Source organism: Erpetoichthys calabaricus, chromosome 4 (assembly GCF_900747795.2).
Source record: "Erpetoichthys calabaricus chromosome 4, fErpCal1.3, whole genome shotgun sequence".
In the NCBI taxonomy this organism is placed as follows: domain Eukaryota; kingdom Metazoa; phylum Chordata; class Cladistia; order Polypteriformes; family Polypteridae; genus Erpetoichthys; species Erpetoichthys calabaricus.
Window position 1 is genome coordinate 39,111,910 of NC_041397.2, and position 22,311 is coordinate 39,134,220.

Below are 22,311 nucleotides of genomic sequence, written 5' to 3' on the forward strand. Positions count from 1 at the left end.
AGACCCAGTCTTCGTTATAACGCCACCTGCCATAAGGTGAAAATGCGTGTACAGTTTTCTAAGCACGAATAGGAAAAGTGCTCGTTTAAAGGTAAGCTTTAAAACAAAAGAACTGACGTTTGAAATAGTAGACTTACAATTTTAATTAAACGTGATCGACCACATTGTTCAATGGGTGCAAAAGTAAAATTTTCCTTCAGACTATATAAAATTTCGTTGGTGTTGATATCGACGATAAAAAAATAATAGTAAAAATTAAGTCATTAAATTCTTAGTCTGTAATAAAAGTGAAAGTAAAGGTAGGCGTATGTTTAATATATTTCTATTAAAAACGAATCATGTGAGTATAGTATTATGTAAGCCTACCTCTGCTTACCATCTTCTATAATGCAACAGAGTTTATTAATCATAACACTCAAAAAATTCATTGGAGGAACTTAATTCGATTATGTGTAAAATTTCCTTTGAAATGAATCGAGTGTCATTCTAAACAGAGTGCAGTTAATTGATATGTGTTACTAGACTTATTTAAACTGACAACTGTGAACGTAAAACATCTTTGTTAAACCAAATTTCTGAATTGTAACAAATTTTAAATATGTTGATTTCACAAGTCATCTAATCACTAACCACGACCAGAACATTATTAAATGACCTTGCCATGAAGTAACCTGTCACAGCAAGGTAATTAACATATTAAAATCACAATGAGAAAAGCCTACTCATTTGGTTTAGGGTGAGCAATATGTGCCAGATTGCAAAAAAAAAAAAAAAAAATGCGCTCAAAGCCATCTTAAAAAGCGCACAAATACTTGACACTTAAATTATTCTTATGTCCAGTCTTTAGTATTTATAAAGAGATAAAGATTGCTAAAACCCTGCAGTATAAGAAACAAACAACAAACTCAGTTCATACCAATAAGGCATTTTTGTCAGCAAAAATAAATCAAAATTGCTCGAACATTCCGGGAAACTTCCCAGAAAATCTCTGATGGAAATGCTGTTTTTCCACCGACTGGAAATTTGTTAAAACAAAGATAAGATATTTGGGTGATAAAAATATACCCTTAAATATTTCTGCAAATAATGCTCTTCATTAAAGTAATACAATAAATTAATATTTTTTGTATGCAAATTATCCTATCACTCTTAAAAATAAAGGTACTAGTGGTTATTAGACCGATGCCACAGGAGAACCATTTTTGGTTCCCAAAAGACTCATTCACATGCAAGTTCCAGAAAGAACCTTTTATTTATTGAAATTCGCAAGGCTTCATAGAGTATACCATAAATAGATAACACATTTGTGAAATTCCAAATGGCTCGTTATTTTAATAGGTCTCTTGCTCACATTAATAGGTGTCTTGCTCACAACAGGCTAAATCCAGGTATTCTTAATTTGTAGTGTCCTGCTATGTAACCCACCATACATTAAAGATTTAATTTGGAAGATTTTAAAAGCAAAAATAAACTTCATATGCAAAAAAAAAAAGAATGAAATGGAGCTCAAACAATGGTTATGGCAACACACAATCCAGAAAAAAACATAAAATGCCATTAAAGAAACGGTATTTTTAAGAGTTAGAGTAGTCGTACTAGAAATGGAAACAGTAACATATCCAACGAATCTTTTTCTTTATTTTTTATTTATTTATTTATTTTTATTTTCTTTGCCTGTTATTGGTGGTAGTATTCCGTCTTCTGTGACGCGTAATAAAACAAAAAAAATTTCATTTCTTCAACTTTTCGTCTATATTTTCGTATTGATATTATTCAGTGCAGTAAAAATAACACTTTTATTTGTATCTGTACACTTTTTATATTCTACAGCAAGGTAAGTTTTACTCCATATGCTACACAGAAATATTAGATAACAAATCATTAAAGCGCTGGAGCGACTTACCGTGACACAATCCGTTTTTATTCTCGGTGTAAGTTGTAGCAAAAAAGAACTGTTGGCTCTGCCTTCTTTCTTTCACGTTAGACTGTTCATTTTTGTCTTTATGAAACATAAACGTATAGTGAATTAATGATTCTTACAATTGTCCCTAATTATGCGAATTCTGTAATAATATGAAACGTCGTGTACCTTACACGCTACAAAGAAATTACACAATTTGAGGATTGTAAAAATCACTTCTAATACATAAAGATACTGATAAAAGTACTACATGAGCAAACTACAAATATAAAGGTGAAGTACGTCCAATGAAATCCATCTTTACCTCGAGAGAGCAAAACTCGTGAAAAATCAAGAGTTCGATGAACAGTCCTCTGGGTGCAGACAGACTTCTGGGTGCGGAAACTATAAACTGTCACTTTAAACAGTCGACCACAATGTTAAATTCATGCAGCATGTACCTTCTGTTTAATTGTTTGTTTGTTTGTTTGTTTTTAAAAGAAAACCAAACAATATTGGACTCACATACACTATTAGTACTATTATTAGTAGTACTATTACTGGCACTTCATCTAAAGTTTGTCCCTAATTTGAACTTGATTTTCGAAGATTGAAAATTTGATTATGTCATTTGGATATTCGGTGTACTATTATTATAATTGCATTAACCCCCAGATGTAACCACGAGTAGTATGAATCAGCACATTTCAACTGAAACTGACTGATTTTCGAATGAGTGTCTGCTTATAATTCCAAGAGCTAAACTTAAAAGCCTTAGCCTTAGCCTGCTGTCATGCACCTAAAATCTGGAATAGCTTACTGATAGAAATTCGCCAGGCTAATACGGTGGAGCTTTAAAAACTGCTAAAAACTAGCATTTTAACATGGCTTTATCTCATAGTTGCCCTGATAAACTATATATGCATTGAATTCTCATTTTTATCATTGCTCTGCAATCCATAATAATCCCTACTTTTCTCAGATGTTCTTTTTCCGTTTTTTCTGCACCACCACCACCACCTGATGAAGGCACCATGCAGTCCTTCATTAATGGACTGAAGGCAGTACCCTAGATGTCCATATGACCATTACCATCTAATTCTTTCACCTGAAGCCTGAAAACCACGAGGACTGATTTAGATCATTTATGTTAATGCTCAGTGGGGGCTGCAGATTTTGCTTTTTTTTTTTCCTCCATCCTCCTGGAGTTTTTTTTTTTTTTTTTTGGTTTGTTTTTCGATCCTCCTGGCCATTTAACCTTATTTAATTCTTTGTTATTAGTTCTCCCTATTGGTTTTTTATTTTTATAAACTTTTCTTTCTTCGTCTTGTAAATCACTTTGAGCTCCATTTCTATGAAAATGTGCTATATAAATAAATGTTGTTGTTGTTAGCATTCATCTTACGTAAGAACCACATAATTTATATTATTCGTCCATTTTCAAATATATTTTGTGCAATATATGTTTGGGCTGGAAGGGAGCCGCTAGTCCATCACAGAACACACTCGCAGGTTACAAAACCTACATCCTCAGAAAGACATCATGTACTCCTTCACAAGCTAAAAGAAAGCACTCACCACAATAACTTACCACTCTGCCCAGCTTTGCTTAACTTTTTACAGTCATGTCACAGAATCGGACAGTAATGGATTGTGTTTCGAATGTTTCATTCAGTTCTTTTGAGAGCCCTTCTTTTTTGCTTTATTTTGTTTATCTAATAAATGGGACAACAATAAGGTAAAAGACATCGCTCTTTCATCATGATAACTGCCATTTCTCCTGCACTATGTGAACTAAGCCTTTGATTCTGTTAATCAAAACATCCACCTGAAGTGTTTAAAGGATTATTTTCAACTGACGAGATGAACCTGTTACTTTTGAATATTGCCTGATCATTATTGTTGCATGCAGTCCGTTGTTGCTTATACAATAGTGAAATAAACTCCCTACAGCATCACTCCTGTATGTTTCCACGCTTTCAAAAATGTGTATAGAATTAAAGGGTGGCTTAACTTGTCAGCAATATTAAATATTTCACTGATATACTCATGACAGCCAACCAGTGCAGGATTTACGTATAAGCTACACAAGCTATAGCTTAGGGCCCCCGCCTTCTTGGGGGCCCCCAAAACAAATTGTCCGAGTGAGCAATTGTCATATATACTTAAATATACTACAGCATTAGTTGTCCCAATCAGGCCCGGCCTTAGGCATAGGCGAAGTAGGGGACCGCCTAGGGCCCCGGATCGACTCCTTGGTCTAATTTTCACGCATTTCACAGAGCTTCCAGTGGGCCCCTGGACCCCCCTTTCGCCTAGGGCCCCATAATACCTAAGACCGGGCCTGCAGCCAACTCTATTTAGTCCGTCCTAGAGAAGCCGTATACCTCAGTGCAAGAATGTCTGCAAACTTCCCAGAACTCAGCACACATTAAACAGAATTATTTCTCGTTGAATCATTTGGGTAAGCTAGAGCTTGACTATTTGATTTTTTATCTGTGCTCACAAGTTAATTATCTCGTCGGTACAAGTTATTTTTGTTGTGCACACAAGTTAATTAACTTATCGGCACACGTTATTATTTTGTGGGAAAGCTAGCTGTCATGTGGTAACAAGTTCTTTTCGGCATGCAGCCTTACGCTTTCAAGACCACTATTTGCATTTAGACTTTTTAAGAGTTTTTTGGTTTCTCAAGTATCTTTGAAATCTGACAGCATTTATTTATTACACTAATTTATTCAAACGGTCGATTTGCTATGTGTTTGGTGGGTGAGTTAGACGAAGATTTCTGTTACCGAAGCGTTCATGCTAAACAGAATATTAGGGCACAAGATACAATAGCCTATGCCTTGAAATTAGTGTATTTAATGCTAACGTATGGGAAAAGAGCCCAAAAAAGAAATAGTGTAACACTGCTCACTTTGTAGCCTGCGGTGGAACGTGAAAGCCTTGTTGTTTGCATCATTGTCTGTCATTTTTAAATGTGCATTATTAAATAAGAAAAATCATCCCGATGTGAATTCTATCGCTATAGAAGCTAAAGTTGGAGGTTTACGGTTAGGCTTCAGATGGTTGATCAGCCCGTATTTTTGCGATTCGTGTTGTCCGGGTTGGTTCTCATAACGAGTAGGGTTGAGTGCGGGTGCACATGAGTCCATTAATCCTGATTCGCCATGTGGGGTGACACCTGGAAATGCAAGCTATAGGATAAGGAACGTCCCTGTAAGTCCATCTATCCGGGACCGGAGCATGCAGCTAAGTTTATTGATTACATGTAAGAGTATATGCATTTACGGTTTTTACTTTTGGGCTATGGGATACGAGTGGGAGGATAAAACACTTAGAAGGTTCAGCACCAACACTCGCCGCATGCAACTCTTGTAAATGTAAGTAATGCGTTATAATATACAATATGATTCCAGCATTTGGCTTCCATAATTAATTATTTAAAGAGCACGCAAAACGTCGAATGCATTTTTGGGTCTGTTTGCAGTTATTTGCTGAGCATTGAGTAGAGTCTATTTCAAAAGGTGTTGCAATGACACCCGGTTGATGAAGAAAGAGAGATGGGGAGAGGATGAGAGTGTGGATTGCACGCAGGCCATATTTTGTGAAGTGAGGGTGCACGGCCGGGTGTGTGTGTGTATGAAAGAGAGTTTGCAGCATTTCTTTAAAAAACCGGGAACTATGTTCATGTGCTGGTTGTTGATGGTAAAGTCATATTAGCGAGTGCCCCTCCTCCCATTAGATTTCTTCTGATGCCGAGACATCACGGCGCCAGTCATAATAGCCTCAATGAGCGAACAAAAATTGTTATACACTATCTGTTTATTCTTTCATAGTTAGGGAAATGGAGTCTTCAACCCTATTGGAATTTCTTCGTAAAAGGAGAAGGCTATCATCTCCAAAATTGTTGAGGAAATGTAAGTTTAGTTTAATTGAAAAAATATAATTTCCCGGTAATTTGTATTTTTCAGCTGTATCAACTTTTAATTATGAAATAATTAAAAAGAAAACAAAATTTGGAATATGAGCTGGAATAATCTAATGTTTGTGCATATTTCCACACATTTCTAATGATTTCATTACTTATTGGTTCATTTATTTATTTCATGTTTGCTGGTATATGAGACACCATGAAAAAATTAAATCTGTCAAGCCCATCAAAGTTCGTGTGTGGCATCTGATCTGTTACACTGCATTGAAAGTCATGACAAATCAATGCAGCTGTTCCAATATCCAAACAACATGCACAAATACGTGGATAGAACAGCTATTGCATTTCTGGAAACTAGTTCAAAAATTACTGCTGCTAAAGATAGACTATAATTATCAATTTCCAAACATGAAATAAACTTATTAATGATCTTGTTGTCAAGGTATAAGCTACTAACATAGTGCCTTCCACTCAGATGTTGGTCTTGATGCCTATTGGTTGATGACTGGTTCACTGTTCTGATTTCATCCTTTTTATACACAACGCTTTCTGGAAATTCCAATTCGGTTCACTCTACCGAAATAAGCAGTTGATTTAGCTCAGACGCTAGAACTCGGCCACCAAATATAATGGGTGACAGACTGGTGTACGATATACCGACATCCACGAAGTAAATACATGACACAATAAGTACTTACAAATTTTACATTCAATTGTTGCAAATAACAATTGTTATTTATTTCATTTACTTTTTAGTTATTGTATATTTTCAGAAAATACATTCTGTCTCTGAATGTTATATATGTGTACTCACAAAAAGAAAGAAATCACAGAAGGATCAAAAGGCATATTACTGAGTTGCTGCCAGGATCATATTCTCTTTTTGTTTTTTTAGCATCAATAGGCTCTACTGTGCTTGTTAATTTAAAACTAGAATGGATTTGTGAAAAAATTTTAGGTCACAACTTAAAAATTCTATTCCTTTTCCATCGTATACTAACCCTTTTAAATGTCCTTAATTCCAGATTGACACTGCAGTGATTTCTCTTATGTCCAATCATGATTTTGCGAAGTATATACCCTGTTATGGTGACAGAGTGCCAGTTGTGGCCTTTTGTTGTAAACATTAGTCATCAGATGGAGACAAGATGGATAGTAAACTTGACTTGTTAGAGAAAGTAAAATCAAGGCTCTGCAACAAACAACACAAAGAAAAAACACAGAGAAGACATTTCAGAGAAACAAATCGGAAACACTTGTTCTAAGAAAAAAAACAGGAGAATGGATTAGGCTGGCTGAACTACAATAGGAATGAAGGTGAGTTTAAACAGGGTTGAGCTGCAAAAGGAGGAGGTACAAGGTATAAAGACCTGTATCTTTTCATCAAGAAGCTGGAGAAGGTACAGAGTTCTTTTAATGAAACAAATGACATAGTCATCTTGTCACCTGAACATACACCTGAGGAAGATGAACAACCTCTTCCAGATGACATTCAACTGACCATTGAAGAGCTAGAACCAAATGTCTTGATGGGTTTAGGTAAAACATACTTTTCAGACACAAATATTGGGCAGGAACCACAAGACCTGATGAACCAAACACTTTATGTTACACGTGAGCACAATGAATGGAGTGAGAAAACAGGAAATGCACTTGGCAGTAGTCATACAAATGCTTGCTCAGAAAATGGCTTATATGTGAGTAACAACCAGAATGAGGGCAATGAGGTTTTATCATAGGGGCAGTGTTTTCTGAGTCTGCCTGTCTTGATGATACAATTCCAGTAGAGGATATCAGTTCTATGGTGCTTGTTGAAATAAGAAGATGGTTTTGTCTCACTGACCTAATGAATGTGTTTCTTGATCCAGCAATTATGAACCAAGAAGTTTTAATCAATATGACACTTCCCAATGGATCTTTTGAAAAAGGAGTAGACTCAGGTGTATTCAAAGATTGTTTATCTGAATTCTGGAATGAGTTCAAAAACAGATGCATTGTGGGTGCCATTGTTAAGGTCCCCTACCTCAGACATGATTACCAAACTCATGAGTGGCAAGCCATTGGAATAATAATTGTTAAAGGTTGGCTTGGAGTAAGATATTTCCCTATACACCTTTCTCTTCCATTCTTTCAGGAAGCCTTGTACGGTATCACCTACAGCAGTATCAGAGAATCTTTTGTGTCCTATATATCTAAACCAGAGAGGGAGATCATAGAGCAGACACTACACAACATTGGATCAGTTGATCAGGACACCTTCAGTGATGTTCTAGACTCACATGAATGCCATCAAATTCCAACTGAAGAAAATATCTCTGGCCTTGTGACACAACTGGATCACAAAGCCTTTATACACACTCCCATGTTTATAAATGAGTGCTGGAGACCTATTTTTAAAAAATTTTGCTTTAGTTTTGACACCAGAGAAATTAGCAGAGATTGTACAACAGCAAGTTCCAACACCCAAACATGTCAAAGACATCTTGAAATTTCCACTGTCCATAAATGTAGCACAAACACTTGAAAAGATATGTTGGGGAACTGGATGAGAATAGCTTACAGCTCTTCCTTTGCTTCTTTACTGGGACGAATCTTCTTTTAGAAGTGATTTCACTGTCAACTTCATTGAAACCAGTGAATTTCAGCGTCATCTTCAAGTAAACACATGTGGATGCTATCTCATGTTACCCATCAATTATCAGAACTATCCAGATCTCTGCAGTGATTTCAATGCAATTCTAAACAGCTCAGTGTGGGTGATGGATATAATATAAACATCAAATTGCTTAGTAGGGCATGCATGTTTTTGAGAGGTTGAAATTCCCACTTCTTGTTTGTTGTTCATTATTTCAAAATATACAACAAAGCACACAGCTGTATATTGGATTGGTTATGTGGAGATGCCAATCACAGTTTATGCATTACACCAATGAATGTTGAAGAATTTTGGTTGCACAGTGCAATATTTAAGCAATAAATGTGTTGGGGTTTTGTTGTGACATGCCTGCCTGAGGTTTGTCAAGAGTAATATTAAGAACATTTTTGCTATAAGTAATTTCTACCATAAAGCAAAAAGTTTGAATTGATTAAACTGGAGAAGTTGAAACTATGGAGAAAGCAAAACAGTTCAGACTGAGGTCTTTGGTTCTATTTGATTTTGAAATTACAGATGTCAAGAAGTGCAGTACATGCAATAATTTTAATTGCAGTGGCCTGTATTTTTATAGTAATTATTTACATACAAAATAGTTGTCAATAAGTGAAGCTTGATTGCTCATTCCAGTCGAATCATTTTCAAACTGTATTCCTGTGTTCTGTGCCAAAGAATTGTTCTGTGAAATGCATACATGTGAAAAAACAATGTTTTGTTTTCATTTTATTTATTTTGTTAAAAGTACCTTACATCTGCCAGTCTTGAGTAAAAGGTTAGGAATTCAGCTTTTATATTATACTGTTGTCATCTTTTCAAGAAAAGTTTGTTACAAATGTAAGTTTGTAAATAATTTTGTTAAAAAAAACTGAACTGCAGTGTGTGAAAGCAGAGCTTTTTATTTTATTTACTTAAGTATTTTTTGTAAAACATTTTGTGTTTGTAAGGACAGATGACCCTATATACCTCATACCTTCAAGTTAAGTGTTCAGAGTTAAGTGTTGAACCATATTAAAGCATTTTCAGATTCACCCTATAGACTCTGTTCTTGATGCAATATGTTAACAATAGTAATAGCTTTTTATAATTCACAGCAGATAATGTCTATACAAACAGTGGCTGTTTAAATCACTTTAAATTTCTTGCATTTCTAAATAAATGTAATGTCACCTATTTGATGTTATTTGAAATAAATAGATCACTATTTAAGTGAGTTCTTTGCAACTGATGACACATAGCTTGTAGGCTAAAAAATCTAGTCATCACTTAGTTGTATGCTGATGGCATTCCTTAGTGTTATATAAAGATCAACAGCTTCCAGTGGGCTTTTACTTGGGTACTTTAAGCTCAATTCCTCAATAAATATCATACAAAGATCAAATATATCTTCATGACAGGGAATACAACTGCAAAACACACATTGCCCTTTAGACCTATCAAGGTCCTCTTGATCAAGTGGTATTGCACTGTCCTCAGTGTCCCACAAATTTAGGGCAGAGTACATCACATTTGGGATTCCATGTGGCACATTTGATTTCGGCACAGGTCGATGTGCATTCCAGACATCATTAATACTATTCAGCTCTTCCTAAAATTAAACAAAGTGTCTAACTGTAAACAACATACTGAATAATCTCATTTATCACTGAGCAAGTTAAAGAAATTATTAAAACTGATTTAAAAACTTACAGACTGCACACAATGCTCTTTGGCCTGATACCATACTTTGCAATAGTGTGCAATCACATTAACACAAAGTCATCATACCTGAATTGTTCCCATTATGCAGTATGGTTTTGTCCCGGAAACCTCCAACAAACTCTCCTTCATCCTGTATCTCCGAAAAAAGCTAGATACAACATTCCCTACCCTCTTTCCGAAGGATGCCTCACCAACTCTCAATGTGCTGGTTTGCTATACTCACTCCGGTGAGGCAGCTTTGCTTTCCCGAAAACTCGTCTCCGTGGCTCGTGCGTTAATATCTCTGCAGCTCTCGCAAGGAAGTTCTCTGTGCCACGGTCAGTGCACACAAGTTTGGGACATTTGCTCAATGTTTGTAAAGCTTCTACAAAATAGCCTCCAATAATTCTCAGGTCACTGCTGGTGTTGTAGGCATTCAGCCAAATTATCTTTCAAGAGAAGCTGTCAATACACTCATTAATACACACACATCAAAAGGTTTTAACTTGTTATATGAATCGATGTTCCATAGGTAATTGGGTCCCTTTAAGCAGTACTGTCTCCTGTGAAGTTTCCATTGCTGTCTGTATGCTGACCCCTCAGAATCCAGTGCAGCTAATATGACTCTAACTTTTTCTTTTTTGCTTTAAGACCATTTTATTGGCACTACATTAACAACCATCTATACCCATGCTTTTTCCCTGGACCCTGTGATTGTTCCTTGATGAAAAAAATTACATGTTCTAAATCTGTGTAGTCCTTCTATCATCAGAGCCTGTTGTGCTTCAGAACACGCAGGAAATGAGTCCTGCTGATGACAATCCCGTGTCTATGTTCAAAAGCACCAAGTATTCCCTTGTATGTCATTCTGAGATGAAAGTAAAGCTTAATTAGTTGAATTCTCTCCATTATTCCATTCTATTGTGCCTTTAACTCTGCTACCTCCAGCTCTGTCTCCTGCTTTCTGGTCAGTGCCACATAGCTGTTCTCAGTACCATCCTGTAGACCTTCCCTTTCACTCTTGCTGATACCCGTCTGTCACAAATCACTCCTGACACTCTTCACCCATTCCACCCTGCCTGCACTCTCTTTTTTCACCTCCCTTCCACAATCCCCATTACTCTGTACTGTTGATCCCAAGTATTTCAACTCATCCACCTTCGCCAGCTCTACTCCTTGCATTGTCACCATTCCACTGACCTCCCTCTCATTTACACACATGTATTCTGTCTTGTTCCTACTGACCTTCATTCCTCTTCTCTTCAGAGCATATCTCCACCTCTTCAGGGTCTCCTCAACCTGCTCCCTAGTATCACTACAGATCACAATGTCATCAGAAAACATCATAGTCCAAGAGGACTTCTGTCTAATCTCATCTAACCTGTCCATCACCATTGCAAATAAGAAAGGGCTCAGAGCCAATCCCTGATGTAATCCCACCTCCACCTTGAATGCATCAGTCACTCATACCACAGACCTCACATTATCACACTTCCCATGTACACATCCTGTACAACTCTTACGTACTTCTCTGCCACTCTTGACTTTCTCATACAATACCACAACTCCTCTCGAGGCACCCTATCATATGCTTTCTCCAGGTCCACAAAGACATAATGTAACTCCATCTGGCCTTCCCTATACTTCTTTATCAACATCCTCAGAGCAAACATCACATCTGTGGTGCTCTTTCTTGGCATAAAACCATACTGCTGCTCACTAATCATCACCTCACTTCTTAACCTAGTCTCCACTACTCTTTCCCATTACTTCACGCTGTGGCTCATCAATTTTATCCCCCTGTAGTTACTACAGCTCTGCACATCCCCCTTATTCTTAAATATCGGCACCAGTACACTTCTTCTCCACTCCTCAGGCATCCTCTCACTTTCCAAGATTCCATTAAACAATCTGGTTAAAAACTCCACTGCCATCTCTCCTAAACACCTCCATGCTTCCATAGGTATGTCATCTGGACCAACGGCCTTTCCATTTTTCATCCTCTTCATAGCTGTCCTTACTTCCTCCTTGCTAATCTGTTGCACTTCCTGATTCACTATCTCCACATCATCCAACCTTCTCTCTCTCTCATTCTGTTCATTCATCAGCCTCTCAAAGTACTCTTTCCATCTGTTCAACACACTCTCTTCACTTGTGAGTACGTTTCCATCTTTATCCTTTATCACCCTAACCTGCTGCACGTCTTTCCCTGCTCAGTCCCTCTGTCTAGCCAATCGGTACAGGTCCTTTTCTCCCTCCTTAGTGTCCAACCTTTCATACAGCTCATCATATGCCTTTTCTTTAGCCTTTGCCACCTCTCTCTTCACATTGTGCCTTATCTCCTTTTACTCTTCTCTACTTTCTGCATCTCTCTGACTATCCCACTTCTTCTTCACCATCCTCTTCCTCTGTATACTCTCCTTTATTTCCCCTTTCCACCACCAGGTTACTTTTCATCCTTCCTCTGTCCAGATGTCATGCCAAGCACCCTTCTTGCTGTCATCCTTACTACATCTGCTGTAATTGCCTAACTGTCTGGAAATTCTTCACTGCCAACCAATACCTGTCTCACCACCTCCCTAAACTCAACCTTACAGTCTTCCTTTTTCAACTTCCACCGTTTGATCCTTGGCTCTGCTCTCACTCTCTTCCTCTTCTTGATCTCCAACGTCATCCTACACACCACCATCCTATGCTGCTTAACTACACTTTCAACTGCCACCACTTTGCAGTCTTCAATCTCCTTCAGATTGACTCTTCTGCATAGGATGTAATCTCCCTGTGTGCATCTTCCTCCACTTTTGTATGTCACACTATGTTCCTCCCTCTCCTTAAAATACATATTCACCACAGCCATGTCCATCCTTTTGCCAAAATCTATTATCATCTGATCTTCTTCATTTCTCTCCTTGACACCATACCTACCCATCACCTCCTCGTCTCCTCTGTTCTCTTCACCAACATGTCCATTGAAATCCACTCCAATCACCACTTTCTGTCCCTTGGGTACACTATTCATCACTTCATCTAACTCACTCCAAAAATCTTCTTTCTCATCCATCACGCACCCAACTTGCGGGGCATATGCACTAACAACATTCATCATCACAAATCCAATTTCCATCTTCATAATCATTACACTGTCTGACACTCTTTTCACCTCTAAAACACTCTTGACATACTGTTCCTTCAGAATAACCCCTATCCCATTTCTCCTCCAATCCACACCATGATAGAACAATTTGAATCCACCTCTGATCTACCTGACCTTACTCCCCTTCCATTTAGGCTCTTGCATGCACAATATATCAACCTTCCTTCTCTCCATCATATCTGCTAAGTCTCTCTCCTTATCAAACATACTTCCAACATTCAAAGTTCCTCATCTCAGTTCCACTCTCTTTACCTTCCTCCTCACCTCCTGCCTCCAGACATGTCTCCCCCCTCTTCTTCTCCTTTTTCGGCCAACAGTAGGCCAATTTCCGCCAGCACCCTGTTGGCTAACAGTACTGGTGACAGTTGTTGTTAACCCGGGGCTCGACTGATACGGTATGGAAATTTGAATTGTTGTCCGCATATTGATCTGGCAAAATTTTACACTGGATGACCTTCCTGGCGTAACCCTCCTCATTTATCCGGGCTTGGGACTGACACTGGTTTGTGCATCCCCTGTGGCTAGGTTAAAACTAATTGAATGACTGATTGACTTTAATGGGTGGCCAGGATTACTGAAGCAAGGAAAATAGACTATTCTAATAGTATAATGTGCAAGGTCTGCCCTCATGGATACATAAATAACAGTTGTTCATAAGTCCCTTTTTTGTATTTGGGCTGTTTAAAAGTTTTCTAGGAGGATTGACCATATTTTTTGTTGTTTTTGCTGTTGGACTAGTAATTCAGTAGTCCTATTGTCATCTCTACAGAGTACAGGGCTGGCTCCACCATGAAGGCTAACTAGGTGGTCACATAGGTTGGCAAAATTTTGTGGGAGACATTTTTTTAAACAATACAAATTCTGATTTAATGAACACTTAGATGTAATATAATTGCAAGACTTCCTTTAAACCTCACACAATTTAAGGGATGGTCGAAAGGCCCTGGCTCCAACCAACAGAGGCATTTACTAAAATAAATCTGCAATAAAGGGTACCTTTCTTCTCAAAAACTTTTTTAAAAGCTACAGGTAATTTAATTAGGTTACTGATTAACAAATATATTAATTAAATCCATCCTTTCTTAAGCAATTCTTGCATATCTCCTATGCTTTAAACAAACAGAGAAACATCATTTATGACTTCAATTATGGATTAGGTTACTTTTTCAAATTTAGCTTGCAAGAGATGACTTCAACTTGTATATCGTGTATGTAACATTTTCTTCTTTTGTGTGTCAGAGAGCCATTCCTGTTGGCAAACAGATCCTCAGTAGTCAGTATGAGGTATTGAAATTGCCACAGAGTTATGCATGTGTGCCCAGGTACCTGGGGCTTTGGCCTGAATATTCAGAATGTACAAACAGCAGTGCAGCAGTCTGTTCATAGGAAAGAAAAATCAGAAAAGATGTCAGTAAAATTTTCCTATGGGTGAGTAAATCTCATTACACACACACCACCATTTTAAATCACTTAATATACAAACACATGCAGGGTGTTCCTTGCATGGTGTTTACTTGTTCTCTCTATGTTCACATGGGTTTCCTCAACAGTAATCTGTTTTTTCCCCCACAGTCTAAAGGCATGCAGAATAGGTTATTTATTGATGCTGTGTTTTTCGTCTGATGTGTGTACTTGTACGTGTGTGTTCACCCAGCGATGGACTGGCATCCTACTCAGAGCTATTTCCTGCTTTGTGCTTGTTGGAATAGGCTTCAATTTCCCCACAACCTTGCCCTAGATAACCAGATAAGAAAATGAATGGATAGATAAATAACCATGTTAGAGCTAATTTTGCTGTAGAAAAATTACCGATTCCAATGTTTTTCTTTTGGAATTGATATCTGACTCATAGCATTTCAACTTTTTTCTCTTCTCCATTTGATCACATCTGACAATGAATTTAGGTTTTAGGGTTAATCAGTCAGTTCAAATTAATAGGATAACTTTTGATCATTGTGATATCTTTAAGTTTATCTTGTTCCATTAAAAATTCACGTGTTTTATGACCAATTTTCCAAAGTGGGTAGATTGACCTTATTTGATATTCTGCTTTGTTTTGCCAGCTAGTCCAAGTTTAACATACTTATTTTGAGAAAACACAGGATTGGGCAATTTTTATTTCAACAAATAAACAATTTTTTTAATATTTCAACAAATAAACAATTTTGAAAAGTACACCAATTCTATACATTATGCTCAAACAATATATGGCAGAAAGTTATTGTAGTGTTTTGTTTTCTGACTTCTTCAAGAAACTTTGCATATAACTTACAAGGGCTTTTCTCACAGTATGCTGGTTTACATCCCCTATTCCAAAGATGTACATGCCTGGGTGACACCTGTAAATTGGTCTGATATAAGTCAATATGGATGTTTGTACGTGGGACGTTCAAAAAGTTTCCACTCTTACTTATTAAGAGTTTCAAAAACAAATTACATCACTTTTGTACATAGTCACCTAGTTTGCGATGCAATTTTCTCAGCATCATACCAACTTTTTAATGCCCAGTTACTACTCCTCCCGCCTTTACCATTTCCAATGAAAATATAAAAGTGCGGAAATGTTTTGAATATCCCTCATACAAGTGAGTGTACTTTGTAATGATCTGCCTCCTGTATGGCACTGGTCCTTGCCTTGCACTCAGTCCTGCGTGTAATTAAGCAGAATTAGTAAGTACATAGGCAAAATGACTTTATATCAATGGTCACAATATTGACCAAGAAATCTTCCCCAATTAAACATTGGCACAGATATGATGAATGAGTCAGCAACAAGAAGCTTAAAAGTTTTCAGCTAGTTGTTTAAACCAAAGTGACTAATGGAAGGGATCATGAAGAGATTTCACTTTTAAGTTGGCAGTAAATCTTTCAAAACAATCATGGGTTTATTTTTTCCACTTTGCAAAACGGGACCTGCAGTTGTGTAAATAACACAGTCCAGTAATAAACAGGAAGTAGTATATATTGTGCCCAATATTGGCAGGAATGGCATGAGACTCTTATGAATATAAACAGGTATGGAATTTTAGTGCATCCCATTTCTGAAAGGAGACAAAGCCTTGGATTTATATTTTTCTCTTTGGTAAAATAGTTTCATAAAATAAACTCAAATTTGAAAATTTAATAAGTAACACCTCAGTGAATGCATGTTACAGCAAACAAAGCTTTTTACATTATTGTTCTTTGTTTTCAGCATTATTGTTAGCTAATTTAAAGGACAATAATAGGCCTACTAAACTAACTAGCACACTGAGCTGGATCTATGGGACAGATACTGTACATAATGAAATAATTTGCTCAATGCAGTGACAACAAAAAGTACTGGTGGTTATAGTTCAAGTTTATTTTGAAGTAGCACATAATGTACATAGTACAATGGAATTCTTGTATATATGTCTGCTCTGAAAAGTGACAATCCTTCAGTACCAACGAGACACACACAAAAGGTAAGCATAGCTTATAACACACACATGTTTGTGTGTGTGTTACATGAGAGAGAGAGAGTTGTTCTTATGGAAAAACACATCAGGTTATGATTATTACAATAGCTTTATTAACTCAATAGCTTTAACTTTATTAACTCAAAAAGAATGTCACAAAGGCACCGTGCACTACGTACAATCTCATAAGTGCTAAAATTGCTGGCTTTCATTATTTACATATTCTTTTATTCTACTTGCTAATAACAATAATAATAGGAAGAAGAAGACAAATAATACAAAGAAATAATACAATAATTAATAAATAAATATTTAACTCTGTGTTCCACATACTCACAAATTCAAACCTATACTTTTTCCCACCCCTGTATACATGGCCGGATTAAAGTGGGTGCTATTGATGTTGCAGCATTAGGCCCATTCCTGAAATAGGCCCAGATGAAAACAGACGAGAATTTTCCGGAAGCTGAACAGTTTTCCTTTGCTATATTAACCTCAAAATAATTCTTAGAATGAAATTTGGAGTCCGACTTTCGGACGCCTAGACACAGCATTACTTATTATTCAGTTACTATTGTTCTTTGCGCATTTATGCGCACTCAGAAACCGGTGACTGTGAACGAATCAGCAGAGCTTACCATGTACAGGCTTTTGTCATCGTTGAATCTTTCTCAGATATTTCCAGACGTTGAGATTGGGTTGCGCATCTATCTGTGCATGATGGTGTCCAACGCCTCCGGCGAGCGGAGCTTCTCAAAGTTGGGAATAGTCAAAGGAGAGCTGCGGTTCTCAATGGGGCAGGAAAGGCTAAGCATGCTGGCGCTTATGTGCATTGAGCATGAGCTGCTGCACAGCCTTGACTTCACTGACACGATCGAAGAATTTGCACTTGCTAAGTCTCAAAAAACAGCAATATAAGTAAGCAGCACTAGCGCAGTAGTTAGGGTGACAATATGCCTAGGTTAAGTTGATCTGGTTTAGCCTTTTCTGCATTAAGTGCACTTTTCAGACAATTGCTATTGAATGTTGATGTTACATAGTTTGACATTAATCTGGAGTTGTTACGATACTACGTCGTTATTATTATTCATGTTCAATAAAGGCTGGCTGGTTGCGTCGCAAACAATTAAAGCTCCTTGGTCGGTCTGAGTGTGCATGTACGGTGAGTGTCGAATGCACATGCACCAATGGCGAGAAAAAATAGTACTTTTTTGCGCTGCAGCATCAGGCCCAATTTCGTCTTAATCCGGCCCCGCCTGTATACAGCATGTTTATATATATATATATATATATATATATATATATATATATATATATATATATATATATATATATATATATATATATATGTACAGTTATATGCAATATATTAAGTAGTAGGTTTATTTAATGTTATATATATATATGCAGTGTGTATTAGGATACAGTACTGGTTATTATGATTTTCTGTTCATTAGCCTTACAATCTGTGGGTAGAAACTGCTCCAGAGTCTATTGGTGTGACTGCAAACAAACCTGTACCATTAGTCAGTGGGAAAGAGTGAGAAAAGCAACTGTGCAGTATGAGGTGATGTCTGTAATTACACTGTTTGACTTTCTAAGGAGGCATATGCTCTGAACTGAAGGCAGCTGGGTGCCAATAATATTCTGTGACACCTAGATAGATAGATAGATAGATAGATAGATAGATAGATAGATAGATAGATAGATAGATAGATAGATAGATAGATAGATAGATAGATACTTTATTAATCCCAATAGGAAATTCACATGTAATTTACATAGCATATAAGTGAAACATATTCACATACTCGTACATACTGTATATCAAAATCTTTGGTACTCAGTATAAAAATTATGGGCCTTTAATACTTATATTAATATAAGACCAAAAAAAAGTTGCAAATAGTTGTTGAAAATTGAATTCATTACTTTCAAAATTGTACTTAACATGTTTTTGGCACTGACGAGTAACAATGAGTTAACCTTAAAATACCTCTAAAATGTATTTTTCTTGATTTCTTTTTAGCTTTTAAATAAGGTAATATAATTTGAGATAATCTGCTTGTTTACTCATTAAATTAATCAGACGTTGATGAAAGATTATAATTGTACTGTATATTTGTGTAAATTATTTATAAGTTGTTTTCTTTTCTTTCTTCTTTTTAGAAAATTGTTGTAAGGACAGATAGATGGATGGAAACTAGAAGTACCTCTGATTTTGCAACAGGAGCTTTACTTTTCTTATAAACAAATAACCATATTCTTTTTGACACCACAAGAGGTATACAGTAATTCTGACTGATCCCAAACATTTTCTGGATTTCTCACCCATCAAGAAGTTCTCACAGGCGTGCTCTCAAGCAAATGTATTAAAGTAAAAACATCACGACATTTGTTTATAGTAAATTTGTTTTCAGACATGAGAGTATACACAGTACTGTATCTGTATTTTCACATATGAATATTACACTGTCAAATTCCCGTATTTCTTATTATAATCTTTGTATGCTTCCTTTAATTGTGAACACATAAATGATCTATACTATAGGCTTTAATCTGAGTTTTTTGTTTATGCAACATCTTAACGTATGCCACATTTGTTGAGAGTTGAACCTTCAGCTTTACATTTTATTTACCAAAATTTAATATTTTTTTATCTTTATTATAAAATGTTAAATCCAGCTTGCCTAATGAAACACACGTGTTTTTAAATTTAACAAGTCTATACTGCGGTTTCAAAAAGATAAAAACCTAAAAATAACCTGTACTGTATTTGTTAAAGGGTCACAAAGGTTTTAAGAGTAGGTTTATTTTCTATTCTAAATCTTAATTTCAGAAGAAGCATATTTTAAATGGCAACAACCGTGCAAGGTTTTCAGAGAGTCTGCTATGGTTCTTATTATATTTTCTGTCTGCTAGCTTTTCCAACATTTACGTATATAATTTTATGTTTGTTTAGGTTTAATGAGCTTAATTGTATTTGTCAAAGTAATGATTTAAAGAGATATAACGGTTATTGTAATCGTTTCGCTTTTTATGCAGATATTCACTGGTTAGATATCCTATTTTTTACGTGTTTCATAAAAATATTACGAATTTCTTTGGTGCTAAGACCATAAATGATTGGATTAGCAACAGGAGGTAAAATAACCATTAAAGTTCCCATTGCTTTTATTGCATTTGGAGAGAAATTCGGAAGTCTCACGGCTATAGTTGAAAATATTGCTGTTATTTCAAAGAGAGAATAAACAGTTAAATGAGTTGAACACGTGTGGATTGCTTTATTTTTACTGTTATTTTCTGCTTTGAATAAGCATGTAATTAATATTTTAGTATATGTAAATGCAATTGTAGAAAATGATACAGTGGTTAAAAAATACGTGACGAATAAACCGTAAATACTGTTCACAGTTGTGTCGACACAAGATAATAAATATAAAGATCCATTGAAGCAATATGCGTGAACTATAAGAAATTTGCATCGTGGAAGTCTTAAAGTAAGAAAAAGCAGAATAAAAATCAAAACAAAAGCTACTCCCCAGGCCAGCAAAGAAAGCTTGACTATGGTCCACTTAGTCATAATCGCGTGGTATCGCAAAGGGTTACAAATCGCAAAGTATCTGTCTATAGCCATGACGGTTAGCATAAGCTGAGTAGCACTTCCGTATGAGTGAATGCAAAAAGCCTGAATGACACAAGCATGAATCGAAATTAGTTTATCTTCTGTCATAACCCCATACATCAGTCTGGGCATTAGAGCAGTGCTTCCAATTAGATCACAGATTATCATATTGGAAAGAAACATATACATCGGTTTATGTAACTGTTGATTGAAAGAGATTGCAAATAAAAGTGTTAGATTGCCCGTAAGAATCACAGCATATACAGCAAGGCATAAAATAAACACCGATACCCGAATCTCAGATGGAATTATAAAACCTTCCAAAATTAACATTGAGGAGTTTTCTGAAACTTCAGTCATGGTTGAGTAGAAAAAATATTTGTTCTGAAATACAAAAAATGATCATGTTATATGCCTTTATCGATTCAATTTTCAATTAAAAATATATATAATATAAAAATTATAACAATTCATGTGGCACAGAAATGTGTCATCATGAATATTTCTATACACAGAGTTTACATTCAGATGTATTTTCCAGCCCACCCCGTCTAAGTCAGGAAAATTAAATAACAGCCTGGGAGCATTTTGTAATGTTGTAGTCAGAATTTAACTCAGTCCAAAGGTGTCCTTTAGTGTTAATTCTATTTCATTTAACTGCTGTTATTAAAGTTTAAATTCACTTAACGGAATTAATCATTATGTTTTAAAAACATAGGTTTCTATCACCATATCACGAAAAACATTGAAGGACAGGAGTACATTTGAAAGGATATATGAAGAGAGCCATATACTTTAATAAACTACGATTAATTTAAATGTAAAATCTTGTTAAGACTAGTTTGAATGACACAAGTTTTTTTTACTGTCCTGCATGTACACACTGCACAGCCAGTACTGTTATGCGCTTGGAAACCGAAAAATACGAAAGAATTACCTTTGGTAAGTTGATTGAGCTTCTGTTTCTTCTTCAATAAACTCTTATATGAAGTAAATGCACTAAAAAGTCAGAGATGAGCACGAGAGCACCTTCTATCCCTCTAATATGATGCTACAATTGAATCTGCGCATTCTCTTTTTAATACGGCCCCGCCTCCGAGAATCCCCAATTGAGAGGATTCTCGCATATTTCGTAAATTACTGCAGCGTATTACATCTATATATATAAAATCTCTATGTGCGTCCAGGTGTCCGTGTGTGTTTTTTTTTTTTTTTTTTTTGTTCTTTATTTCGCCTTATACAATTTCTTGTATTAGGAATTTGTTAGTTTTCGCATACCCCTTGGGGTCAGAGCGCAGGGTCAGCCATTGTACAGCGCCCCTGGAGCAATTACAGGTTAAGGGTCTTGCTCAAGGGCCCAGCAGAGTAGGATCTCTTTTGGCAGTGACGGGGATTCGAACCGGCAACATTCTGGATACCAGCGCAGATCCTTAGCCTCAGAGCCACCACTCCGCCCCATGGGTGTCTTCTGGTGACGTGCGCATGCGCGGGGCACGGTGCTGTGCGCGATATTACTGTCAGCGAAAGTTAGAGGCGTTTTACGGAAATACAAACCAGTATTACTGCGAGAGGAAATTAAAGGTATACAATACAGTGACGCATATTACAGCCACATACAAGCCAGTATTACTGTCAGAGGAGATTAAAGGCATATTACCGACGCGCACCTCTGTATTACCGCGAGAGAAAATTAAAGGTATATTACGGACGTACGGACGTATATTACGGACGTACAAGCCAGCGGACGTACAAGACGGTATCCATCAATAAGGGCGCGCACAAAAAGGCGAGCCTCAAAAGGACGACCTCAATTGGGCACAGCGAATAAAGGCGCGCGTAAATAAAGATCTGCACCTGTTGTTCTTCACATATTCCAGAGCCATTTGAACTAAATTATCTACGCGCCCTTATTGAATAGAGCAAGA

The 22,311-nt window shown here is 36.6% G+C and overlaps 1 protein-coding gene across 1 annotated transcript; it reads right to left on the reverse strand.

Annotated features, from left to right (window-relative positions):
- Nucleotides 1-19,431: 19,431 nt before the first annotated feature.
- LOC114651022 (olfactory receptor 2F1-like) lies at nt 19,432-20,736 on the reverse strand. The gene has a single exon (XM_028800976.2). The coding sequence runs from the start codon at nt 20,717-20,719 to the stop codon at nt 19,811-19,813; it is 909 nt and encodes a 302-aa protein (XP_028656809.2). The 5' UTR covers nt 20,720-20,736; the 3' UTR covers nt 19,432-19,810.
- Nucleotides 20,737-22,311: the final 1,575 nt, after the last annotated feature.

Excerpts from the sequence above, each read along its gene's own strand:
- LOC114651022 (XM_028800976.2), bottom strand. The coding sequence starts at position 20,719 with ATGTTAATTTTGGAAGGTTTTATAATTCCATCTGAGATTCGGGTATCG.